Here is a 13,053-nt window from a genome sequence, read left to right as displayed (position 1 = left end):
AAGAATTACCTTCTACCAAAATGACGGAAAGATGAAGAAGAAACAAAAGAAGAAGCACATGACGCAAAGCGCCACCTCATCTGTCACACATGGTGTTCTGGCTTAGACAATTACAACAATAGATCTGACAGAATGAATGTAGATGCATGTAGATTATACAGGAACATACATTGTGCCCTTAGGTTTAGATAAAGGCTCAGAAAGCAGGTTTATTGGACAGACACTTGTAAATCAACTAAATTATTATATGATGCTTTTGTGAAAATGCTTTGCAGCTTTTAATTTTTTTTTTTATTATTGTCTGAGGTTTTCCACTCATAAACAAATGTCATTTGTGATAATCTCTTAAACATTTATTAAGCCTGTATCTCCCTAGTGTTCTTTTCATTGGTGTAGACTTGTAACTAAAGATAAACAGTCGTTGTTTTATTTCTAGCTGAATGACAAAACCAGAAGGACAACAAAAAAATGTGTAACTGTCCAAATACTTACGGCCTGATCTAAATTTCCCCTTCGTTCATCTCGGATTAATTCCCAATTGCGCTTTTTTTCCCCCTCTCTCTCTATTTCCAGTGGCAATAACAGGAAGGTTGATCTCCGTCGTGTGTAGCAAGTTTAAGCTTTGACTGGCTTCTCCTCTGGCGTGCTCTCTCACTTGCTGTTTCTCACTCCATCGTCAGGGGTCGTGCCTCAACTGGACAAAGTTTGTTCAGCTCCGAGGGAGTAGACGTGCGCCCTAAGTCGTGGATATGTGATCCATGCTTCATTAAAGCAGAGCTGACATATTCAAGTAAGTGCTGACTTTCAGATTGGATCAGTAGGTTCATCGAATCTGTTGTGGGCGCAACTACTAAACCCTTGTTAAAAATAGTGTAACTTTGATTTTAGATTCAAGGACGCAGCTGAAATTACACACCAGCAATAGTACTGATAACATGTAGTGGAACATCGATATGAAGAACTTTATTTAGATGAAGAAATGTCACAGAAATCTTAAACAATGCAAACAAGTTGAATACAAACAGAAAGAAATCTATGGAAATATGATGTTAGACTTGCCCTTGCTGCCTGAAGAGCTCCACCTCTGGCTAAGTGCGCATGGAGTGGGCGTTTTCTGAAAGCGCACACACAGACGTTCACGCGTATTTGCGCACGGACGCACGCATATTATGGACTGCAACCTGCTGATTCCTTTTAGACTCAACACACACACCCTGTAGGAGCACCGTCACTGAGACTTAGTTCAGCTGTTGAAGAGCTTTTTTTCTCGTCAGTGCGCAGCTTTAAACAGTCGCACATCTCGGAGAGTGAATATATCTGCTTCTTTAACATGGGTTCTGTCAGAAGAGTTTTTCTTTCGTTGGTGAATGTGGCATCAAACGGTGTCTTTTGACCGACTTACCGGAGCGCTGAGAATAAAGTTTCACATGGTGCACTTTATCCTGAAGCAGCACAGCGCGCTACGGGAATCCGTCATGAAAGCAGGGGCGACACTATCATGCGCATTTTTCTTTATAGGGTATTTCAAATGGCTTGATACGCGACTCTTTTTTTGCGTTTGATCCGTGGTTGCGACAGATAGCAACGCGCTCGGACGGACTTTGGTTACCATTACGCGCATTTCGTATCCGGGATAGGCGACAGAAGCTCCAAGCCAGGCTCACTTGGAACTCCGGAGAGCACAGCGGGACAACACCATGACCGTCTGCTGGCTTGCCTTGGTCGGATTGTGGTGGAGCGCTTGTTACTGCATGTTCACGGTCGCGGGGAGTAATTATTCACTGGATGGAAACAACGAAGTGCACCCGGGCTTCATTCACCGGCGGCTGCGAACGCACGAGAAGAGGGAGATGCAGAAGGAGATCCTTTCCATCCTGGGGCTGCCGCACAGACCCAGACCGCATTTGTCACACGGAAAGTACAACTCGGCTCCACTTTTCATGTTGGACTTGTACAACACTATATCCAGCGAAGAGAAAAGCCAAGTGGAAGGCATTCTGAACAGATACGAGTCCATGAGTACGACCCAGAGTCCTCCTCTGGCAACATATCAAGAAACCGCTTTTCTAAACGATGCAGATATGGTGATGAGCTTCGTTAATTTAGGTGAGTGGAAAATATTTTTCAGTGATTTGCACTTATTTCGGATCGTGCGGTTGATTTTAGAAATTAATCACGCAGAAATCTTCAAAAGGAACAGGTGGACATAAGAGAGAATGAAGTGGAATTAAATTATCTCGAGGGGCAGGGGTCATGGTAAAAGGATGCAGATAATAATACCATAATTTTATATTTTTTTATATATTATCAAAAGAAATCCCTCTGTCGTGGGACCTAAGCTAAAAACACCTGTAGTTGACCCGCTCTCTTACTTACCACTCCATCGCTGCACACGGGGCAGTAGGCACCATTACGCACATCCAGTGTTGGTTCCTGAACCAGCCCAGTGTACGAACCCCACAGAGGCCAAATAACTCATCTCCTATGTGGTTCGGGGAAAAACTGATGAGGTTTGTATTGTTTGAGAGTGATTTATTGTTGCGTCCTTTCTCGGGGTAGATTCGCCCTCCTCGGCTCATTTATAGGACCGAAATTCTGTGGTCAGTCTTGCTGTGCAATCTACTCCGTGATTTATGCCTTTGCGGGAAAATAAACCTAGTGTCCTCAGCAAACCATCAACCACCACCGCTGGTATTTGTATATAAATGGCTATTCCTGCCGTTGACCTCCAATGCAGCGAGTTGCGGTTTCTGTGCGTAAATTGCGTCGCATTGTTTGTGTATCCGACGCAGATTTGTCTTTAATTAGCTCCAGTCATGATAAAGAGGGACACTTTAATCATAACGAGTTTGGAACATAAAAGCTCAAAGCCTTTTCCTTCCATTAGCAGCTCCAGTGTTTACTGGGAGACTCTAAACAGAGCGCCTGAAGATAAACAGAGGCGCTGCCAGAATCAGGCGCTGGTGGACAAGGAGGCTTAAATCCAGATTGATTGTCATTCTTCTTGGGAACGTAGGACACTATCATGAGAGCAGTGGGAATGTTTCACTGCTGAGGAATGTGGTCTTTAGCATCTCTTGAAACAAAAAAAAAGTCTTTAAAATACTTTACCCTTACCTTTATAAATCATTTGAAAGTCACTCAGTACCACAAATAAAGAAGAGAATCAGGTTGCTGGGTCTGGATTCAGAAAACACTTCTCTGCTTATTGGTCCTCTGAGTATTGGTGTTGCAACATATGGTGATGAAAACCAGATATTCAGACAGAGGGAAACCGTCGTTTTGGTCTCAAATATCGAAACCCCTCTGTTGGCTTCTGTGGGGGAGTGTGATGGTGGCAGCATGGTGTTTGTATGTCTGTGGTTTTGGTGCTCCTTTGCTGTGTAAGTTTTGGTTTATACTCCTGTGTTGTTGCACATCTGGCTCTCCACTTTGATTAATCACGTCCTGTGCATCTTTTGACGATTCCCTCAGATTTCTGTGGTGACCGGGGGATTAGGTTGCCATCTCCTCCAGCCGTACACAGAGTCCTAACCGCCCTGGAGGAGGAACAGCTTCCTCCCCGAATGTGATTGTAATTAATGTTGGACAGGCCAAAGCTTTCCATCTGCTTTGCGAATAAGGCCTTGCACGACTACCGTGTGTCATCGCCATCCGATTAGTTTTTAATGCGTCTTTCGCTCGATTGGAGAGATTTGTGTTCATCGACTGAGAAATCCGTGGCAGAGAGGGGCCTGAAACACTTCTGGGTGGTCCTACTTGTTTCAAAACTAGCCCAAAAATCTGGATATCATGTGTGGCCAGAGTGAAGCTACAAATTAGAATCAAGATAAATGAAAGGAAGAAAGGCGAAAAAGCCAAACAATCTGTCTAAAACTGAAACATACAGAACAAGATTAACAGATACAGGTCGAGCCGAGCTTCTTATTTGACAAATTTTGCTAGATGAAAAACACTGGAACAGGATAACGTGTCTAATCAAAGCAAATGAGATGACAGCGGTCCAGTTTAGTTTGATTTGAAACTGGATTCACCTGTTTATGTTATTACTAAATCCTTTCTGTGTACAGATGTATGACTTTCAACTGAACCCTAGCAAATAAGACAACGACAGTGATTTAAAGTTGCGTTTAGACTGATGTCTTTCGCAGCCAGCTGTGGTGGTAGCACTGATAGACAGCTCATTTTCTGAGGGTATCCTCCTGGGGCACAAACAGATTTAAGAGCCTCTGTGTTACATCCAGTCTCAAATGAGCTCTCGGCAAACCATATGCCTCTTCACCACCGGGCCCCCACCCCTTTGCGTGATTCATGTAGACCTCTTGTTCAGTCATCCGTTCTCCTTTCCTTTCATCGCTTGTTCAGAATGACCCATTGAGGAAAAAAAAAAGAGAGAGAGAGAGAGAAAAAGAGGAGCAAGTTATGGAAAACTTCGAAATGGGGCAGCAGAAGCACATTTTCCACTTCCATTTTCATCTTCATTCCTAGAATAGCACGTTCATCACTGTTTGCCTTGTGGATGTCCTGCTTTCCACTGAGGTCTGGTGAAGTGACACGGTGCCGCTGGATGACTCATGCCGTGTGACACTCTGAACAGCTCTGAACAGGGTCCTCAGGTAGAGAGTTCGGACTTGTTCACACTTGTTTAATGTAGATCTTAACAGATTTAACAGACTTTGAATTTTTTTTCCTAAATGGGAGCTTGCCCAGCATGTTCTCATTTACTTTGTCAAAGAGGGGTGTAGAGGGAGTCCTTGACTTTAGGCTAACCCACTTGTGGCAATATTACACGGCAAGACCAAACTCTGTCCACATATAAAGTGACTCGACTAACTCCCGCCGTTTTGTAGCAGACAGTTAGTCGCTAGTTGATGTTCCAGGCTCTGGTTTCTTAGGTCCCACCTCAAATGTTTCACAGTGACACAAGCACAACATAGGTAAAAATATTGCTGTACGTACGGAGCTAGCCCTGCTTTCCATCACCACTCTCAGCTAGGTTCACTCGAGCTCCAAGCCCGCAATAAGCATTGTGAATTTGGGGGCAGGAGTCAGAGTTGTGGGAAGTTTGTGCCCACTGCCATAATTTCATTCATATTCAGCCTCGCTGCTAGTCTCTTCCAGCTGTGTACACCTTTTGGGAGTGGTGAATGCTTAAGTCACAAGATTTTCACCCAAAAGACTAGGGGTTGTGTCCTGTGTGAGGACGTCTTGTTCTTTCATTGGACGTCTTTATAACCCTGTTTGGTTCAGCCAAAAAAGTGCTTAAGTTTAGAAAAAGATATTGGGGTTTTGGGTCTTTGGGATTTCTTGTTGCCTGAAAAGGAGTGTGGACGACTCTCCTGAAGGGCACCCTGTGCATATCTCTGCCGGAAAGCAGCAATATTTGGCACCCTGGAAATGAAAGCGGGTTATCTTGTCATTTAAATGTGCTAATTAACAGTAGCTTATGCTCAGAAAATCTTACATTGAATATCCTCTCAAGTCCCTCTAAAATTAGTACAAGTAAATCTTATTCATATTTCATATTTGAATAGGACTGTGGTCTGGATATATTTAGTGGAAAAAGAATCACCTGCCCTTTTCATTCGCTCATCTCTGGTAGCACGCCTTCTATAAATCTTCTCTCTCTCTCTCTCACAATGTAACACTGTAAATTGTGGAGTAAGTGACCAATGCTGGTAAGGTGGCATCCCAGTGGAAAACAAATACAAGTAGTCAATGTTCATTCAATTAATGACCGGTGACATATTGCTCAACAAATATCCAAAGCCGCAGTGAGTGCTATAATAACCAACAGGGGGAAATTTGCTATTCCTATCAGGTTTGGCTCTTGCGGTCGAGCTGTTACCTTGTGGTTATGGTGAGCAAAAGATGCACAGAAATGCTTCTGGTTTCATGGGTCGCAGAACAGGAACTCCAAATGTTGTTCCTGTGTCATCTGCATTTAACTCTGATGAGCTTGCTTCACCAAAAGCTCTCCAGCGCTAGCCGGACAGACAGATGTGGAGGCCTCTGTAAGCTTGGCTTGGCAGACAGAGCTCCTGTTGGTTGTTTGCTCTCCAATCCTTCTGTTTGCCTGCTGGGAGGTACGAGGAGCACGATCCAATAATAATCCAGGAAAATCCATCCAGGGGCTTTTGGGTCTTATTTTACTTTCCCTACAGTTTTAAATACTCTTTCAGGAGTCACAGGTGAGATTAACCCAGAGCTCCTATCCATGGTATCTAAGGCCCCATTGACATGTGTTATCTCGAGTGGCTCATATGTTTTGTCATGCGTGTTTATTCACTGGTCAGTCACAAATGAGATTTATTGCTTTCGAGCGGTGGAGGTTATGTATGCATCCTAGTAAGATGGATGCATGGATGCTTTCTCACCATCTGGTTAAAATACATCTCCCAGCCTACCCGATCAATCTTTCCAACACACAACAAAATATTAAGAATAAATTGATTTGAACTACTTCAGATAACGTTAGAAATTAAATGTATGCTGTTCAGAACAGCCACACTTGAAGTTGCAGGCCGGCCATCAGAGAAAGGAGACGTGAGATAGCGTCAAAATGAATAGCAAGTTCTTTCATTTATATCTGAACAGGGGTTGGATAAATAAGTTATGCGACCTGCAGAACCGGCAGCGTAGTTTTAGGGTTCATATGATAATACGTGTCACGGGGGACATGTGCTGTTACAGTGGCCTCCTCGCTACGCAAACCGCCGCTCACAAAAAAAGGGTCCACGTTAGGTATGCGTCTCGATGAAACAGATGCATTTACACCTTTTAAAACATCTGGCCAGAATGCATTTCAAACTATTGCCCGAGGTGGTTTGAAAGAAATCAGACTTCAGTGCACCCTGAATGCCTCTTGGTAGCGTTTACACTTGGCTTCTTTCCATTGTCTGGAAAGTGAAATTGCACGTCTTTGCCCCGCAGCTCAAATATTATAAAATAGTTCTATGCCTTTGTGCACTTGTCTGTCATCACTACTGCCCTCATTTTCTCGTTTGCCTCCCTCTTTTCCGTCTCTGCACACCCCATTGCATGGCTATAGCTGAGCTGTCACTGGCCCTCTCGCCTAAGTCAACAGCCAAGCTTTCTACTCACCTACCTCCCACGCTTTAAAGGCAAACACGGCAGAAAGCTTTAAGAAGTGGCTTTTTGGGGAGATTAGCCGGGTCCAGACAGCCATGTGCTTATTCCGAAATGAAGTGGCCTTATTAAATGGCTGTTTTCCTTGTCTTATGATGCTTGGCTGCATTTCTCAGTGTCTAAGCCCAGGTAAGCCACTTCCTCTGCAGCAAAACGTGTCCCAAAGCCCCCAGCATGATCAAATAATTAGTTTGCTTCGATCAAAGAGTCAATTGTTTGAAGCAGAAAGTAGCTTTGGAAAATTTTCACTAAATCGCCTTGAAACACTTCCTGCAAAGCCTCAGAGACCAGAACAGAGGACCACCCGCCGCTTCACCTCAGCTTTGAGAACACCATAAACAGTATTAGCCAGAAGTTTCGAGCGAGGAATTCAAGATATGCCACGGCGGAATAAAGGATCTTTCCCGAGACATAAACTTGGCAGTTCAAACTCTCGTGCAACGGCGAGAAAAATTACATTAACAAAGTGCAGACCTCTGTGTTTGTTTTCATCTGTTTATAGTATCGGATATATCACTGCCGCTACAAATTCACTTGAACTTGCGATGATGTTGAAGAATGGCCCAGGACATACAAATAATCCCGCTTATTAAATTTCAGTGTTTTAGAGTGCTTCCTTTTGCTCGTGTTTGGATTGTATTGGTTGTCAGGCTCTCCGGGAAAAGACGCCGTCGCCGCCTCTAGAAACAAACAGGGTTGATGGGGGAGACAAGTCTGGTCAAGCAACGCACATAAAAGGTGTCATAAAAGGTGTTACAGAGCATCTTTTACATCTTTATGTATGTGCTTTACTGCTCTATATAATCTGTGTCATGGCTAAATATGCGCACGCACACGCACACACCGTTGGTCAACCATAAGGTCAGCGGAGAACCATTTTTAAGAAAGCATTCCTTTTACTCTTAAAGTCATATCTATCATACCTCAGCTCTCGGCCCCTCCTCAGCCCCCGCGCCCACCCACCCAGATGATATCGCTCCCCTCTCACGCCATAACTCTCCAACTTGACGAGATGGCAGCCGAGATTAGGGCTAAGTACAGAGATTACACATCTTTACGTGTTTTCTCTCATTTCGTGCCTCTCTTTTCCTTCTCTCTCTCTCTCCCATCAATTTTCATGTCTTCGTCGGACATTCCACTTGGGAGCGATTGTGGCATGAGATGAAGGAGTGTGGCGAGATAAGGAGGTGAAGTGCAGCGCACTCCCTGCTTGTAACGATCGATCGAACCGAGGCGATAACTCTGGCGGAACATCTGATTAGCACCCGCTGCTCCCATTTATCACCTCTTGGTGCAGGCGTTGAGGAATTTGCTGCTCGCTCTGCTGTGCCTAGATGAGGATGAGGCCAGGCTTCGCTTGGGTCTCACATTGCTGAGATCAGATGAAATCTGTCTGCGTTGATGTGTTTTGCCACGTCTCATACGCCAACCACGCATAACATTATAACTAGAGATGGACTGATATGGATTTTTTAGGGCTGATACCGATGCTGATTTTTTTGAGCCGATACTCTCTCCATTTACATGATAAAAGTGATGCAATGGTAACAAATGTTACAAGTCTCATTTATGAACATTTATTAAACTGAAGGAATATTTAAAGCTCTTTGCATGTGTAAAATATAAAATAGGTAAATGGAGGTATAGCACAAGCGGGGGCGATTCTAGGCTCCTTCTCAGTCAAATTTGCTTAGCTTATAGGCAGAATTGGTCTCATACCTTGGCTTTAACATCAACACCTCCCAACACCTTCCTACCAAAAGTTTAACAACAGCACAACAGCTCCAATCTAAACTGTGGACAGTGGTTGATTGACAACCTGTACTATGTTTGCCAGACAGAGAAAGCATCAGCTAGCAAACTCCTACTTAACAGTAAAACGTAGGGCTGTTTAATGACGGTATGTGTTGGTGCTGAGTGATAAAGTTAACACATCTTTGTTTGGTAACTGTTAAAAAGAAATAACCAAAAGAAAAATGTTTTTTTCAACTATTCAACTATCTTTAAGGGTGCTCACATACAAGCATTTTCAAGCTTCCAGCTGCACCCACTCTGCCAGTGGGGGAGGGGCCATGTATGGGCTGCATGGGTCCACAGCGTCCCCAGCAGTAGAGGGCTGCCTGTGGATGTGCTTGTCTGTAAACCTTGCTGGCGAAAAAAACTGTATGTATCGGCGTACACACCCATGTATCGGCCGATACCGATACGAGTAAAAAACGCATATATCGACCGGCTGATATATATCAGTCGATGTCTAATTATAACCACCTTCCTAATACGTGACATGTGAGGTCCAAAAGTTTCTCAGCAAAACATAGAATTATGGCAAGATGGTCAATGTTATTCACTTCACCTGTCAGTGACTTAATGTTGTGGCTGGTCAGTGTATATTTGCAGTATTTGCTTGATTCCGAACGTTAGCCCAGTAAAACTTGGCTTGAATGTGTTGAAACTTGAACACCGTTTGAGAACTCTTCCCTTTTGTAGTTTTGCACATTCGTTGTAATCCCTTGTATCAGTAGATGTGCACCAGAGTGCGAGGCGAAACGAGGCGAAGCAAAGGGAACGGGTGTGTACGTATGTTTTTTTTTTTTTGTTTTGTTTTTTTTTTTTTACGCCAGCGTTGCCCTCTCCCATTAAAAGGGCTTTAAAACTGTCAGCCTTTGTCTTGTGTTTAACTGGTTTGAGGAGGCCACACAGAGGAGATCATTAACCAGGAATTAGTGTTTGGATTTGTGTGAGGTTGCGTTTGTGTCTGGGAAGGTTGCATATGTGTGAGAAACGCAGAGGAAGGAAACAAGAGAGCTAAAGATGCAAAAAGACAAACAAGAAAATAAATAAAACCACAAGGCTAATTTGGCAGTTCTGCTAAAAGTTAAAAACATTTACTGTCAGTGTTTGAGCTTTGATGTGGTGAGACTATAAGATCTAAATATGGGATCTTGCTACGTGACAAAAGGCACTTCAGGCACAAAACCAATGAGAAGTGGTCAGATTGGTTACCTAATTAATTGCGCTAAACTATAAAACAAATTTCGTTCTTCTGATGGAATACATATGCTCCCATTTTACTCGTGCTACAACACCTGTAAAGACGACTTCAAATGTATTTCCTGTGCGTTAACTATATACATGTGTATCTGCCATCAGTGTCATTTTTGGACTCGGAATGCTTTCAAGAACCCAGGTGACCTATAACTCCCTACTGTACCTGAATGCCTCCTGTGTGGACACACTTGAGCTGCTGACGCTAATAGACAAGATTTAAACCTTATACCTGAACTCTTACACTTCCCCTTCCGACCCCACGCTTTTCTGCGTTTAATATATTTGCTCCTGCACGCTCTTGACTCCATATTGTTATTTTAGGAGTTTAGGAGGAGTATCCGCGTTTGCATTCTATAAATCATTTACTTGGTTTGTTTCCGCGTTGCTACGCACGCACATCGGGAAAAAATATTAAACTATAAATTGTGACTCAGGAAGTTACTGTACTCCATTCAAATCAAGCACATTTCCCTCCACCAGTGACTCCATTACTGACATTGTTTAAATCTCTGTGATGATACATCTGGTGTTACATCACACGGTACAGGACTCAACGTCTTTTTTGTAAACACCGGTCGGTATGTCTTTGGAATTTCGGCGTTAAAAAAAGGTTGCGAACCTGTGAACTGCTGAACTCCAGCTCTGGGCGTCCTTGTGTGCCCAGCAAACTCCATCCATTATCATAATGACGCCGTCGTTCTGGTAATGGAGGTGACCACGGGCCGACAGCGATGCCTTAATTGTTGAACATTCCTGCTGTCACATTCTCCCGTGAAGCAACCGGGAAGCCTGCGGGGGCTTCATCTCCGATCAATAAAGAGGCAAAAGAGCAGGGGAAGAAAGGAAAGAAAAGAATGCACGGCCAGAGAACGCTCGAAGGGCAAGAAACTCTGGGAGGGTGATTTAAAGCCTTTGGTGACCTTGAAAGAGCAGCAGGGGAAGGATGGTGTGTGTTTGCATAAACACGTGTGTGTGTGTATACATGTCTTTGTGTTTACATGTGTGTAGTTGGAAGGAAAAGTTGAAATATGCTACTGGGTTAGGGTTAGGGTTAGGGTGTACCACTTTGGTCAGTCTGAAAAACTACTTGATTTTTGTAGGATGGACCGTACTTTTTCTACATTTGCAACATCAGGAACTTAACACATTATATTTTTTATAAAATTTCTTGACAAGTGCGACATTTACTAATTTGCAGTTTGGTGCAGATGAGTTCTATTAAGTTGTCTAACCGTCCGTCTCTTTGCTCAAATACAAATACTTCAAGAAAAAAAAAAACTTAAGACATTCCATCATCTTGAGCTAAACATTGTGTTAAGTACGAGCAAATGTTAGCATACTCACAAATGGCAGACATGGTAAACATGTTAGTGTGTTGACATTAGCATTTAGCATTCCAGGTTTTTCAAAATGCTACCCAACGACTTCTTATGTATGGAGACCTCCAGACGAAACAAAACCGAGGCGACAGATCTTACTGCACCTGTGCTGCCATTAATTCTTAAAACGCATCAATCTGATATTCAATGGACACAGAAATTTAAGAGTAGATCAACAACAGTTATTTATTTAACAGTGATAAGTGTATTAGGGTCAAGGGTTAGTGGATGAATGTAGACACTCGCCCATTGAAGTCCTAATCACTGCACAAATACAGACATACGTGACTTCTCTTGTGTGCGTCTGCACGGATAATTGGAGTGTGTTTGAATCTGGTTGTTAGACAACCATGACCCCCCACTTCATAATGCACAAGAAGTCTCCATCACAGCCCGGCGTCGCCCCTCACGTGTTCCCAGGCCGGTCTTTTCTTTAAAGAGGACGTGCCTGAAACAACAACTGTGGGTCCACAGTGAGAAAAAGGCCCCATGTGAGCGCAAAAGCTCCTGACCCTCCCGAGCAAGTAGCCTCCCTTTCTACCGCACTGCCGCTGACAAATTTACGAGCCCTAGGCTGACCTACGGACTGACTTTCCAAACATGATACTGACAGGAAAACAGTCCCGAGATGGGAGGGATAGAGGAAGAGTGAAATGAGAAAAAGAGCTCAAAGGTGGAAGAGAACACATGTACATATATGATCGTTTTTTTTTTTTGTTGTTGTTGTTGTTTTTACCTGAAACTTCTAAGCAGCAGCATCATGGGAGAAATAACCATAAATAAGATGGTTTTATTCATGTCTCACTGGGCACAGTAATATCCATATGTAAGAGCTTGACTCCTAATTGGGGGCCACCCATAAGAAAAATGTCTCCAATCCCAGTGCCATGAGGCAGTTTGGATAAAAAGGATCTTATCACTAAGGATGTGCAGGGGAAACTCTGCCCAGTCCTTCCTCTCGTACGTACACTTTCTCCTGGATATCTTATCTGACAACGGTTGCAAGTCCAATTTGAAGCCCCCTCCATGATCTACTCTCCCACAGTTGTTCTACAGTGCAGTCAATATGCTTGTGATTTATCTTATACATTTATGCAGTATTTATACTAGCTTAGATCGGCAGTTGTCTGCGCCAAGTTTTTGAGACGTTCTTCCTCTCTTCCTGTTATCTGCTGTTTTATCTCCAAAGAGAAAAAGTAAATGGTCCAGAGTGCCTCAGACTATTGTAGTGGATATCTGTGTCTCTTGGCCCAAAGATCCTTGCAAATTGCTCAAGTGTTGTCATGTTGTCAGCCATTCCATTGAGTCTCACATGCTATGCTTTATATTATATATTATAGTATCATTCTCTGAAACTTATATAGTTTCAGCTAAGACTCTTCTTTTATTTATTGCTGTTGGTTGTAACATATTCAGTTTCTGCTCCATGTTCAAGTTACGAGTGCGAGATCTCCCATCACCACTTCAGAGAGGTGTC

At 43.3% G+C, this 13,053-nt stretch overlaps 1 protein-coding gene across 3 annotated transcripts in view; it reads left to right on the top strand.

Annotated features, from left to right (window-relative positions):
• bmp6 (bone morphogenetic protein 6) overlaps positions 1 to 13,053 on the top strand; it is a 48,729-nt gene that overhangs the window by 482 nt on the left and 35,194 nt on the right. Inside the window, exon 2 of one of the 3 annotated variants that reach the window (XM_047568258.1) lies at positions 681 to 790. In XM_047568258.1, coding sequence (XP_047424214.1) covers positions 681 to 790 — 110 coding nt within the window. Of the gene's footprint in view, positions 1 to 680; positions 791 to 1,140; positions 2,107 to 13,053 lie in introns of those variants that run through there. The other 2 variants (XM_047568255.1, XM_047568257.1) reach the window with 2 other exon arrangements.

This window comes from Mugil cephalus, chromosome 18 (genome assembly GCF_022458985.1).
Source record: "Mugil cephalus isolate CIBA_MC_2020 chromosome 18, CIBA_Mcephalus_1.1, whole genome shotgun sequence".
Classification (NCBI taxonomy): Eukaryota; Metazoa; Chordata; class Actinopteri; order Mugiliformes; family Mugilidae; genus Mugil; species Mugil cephalus.
The sequence above is the reverse complement of the archived record's forward strand: the minus strand, read 5'-3'. Positions and strand labels throughout refer to the sequence as shown.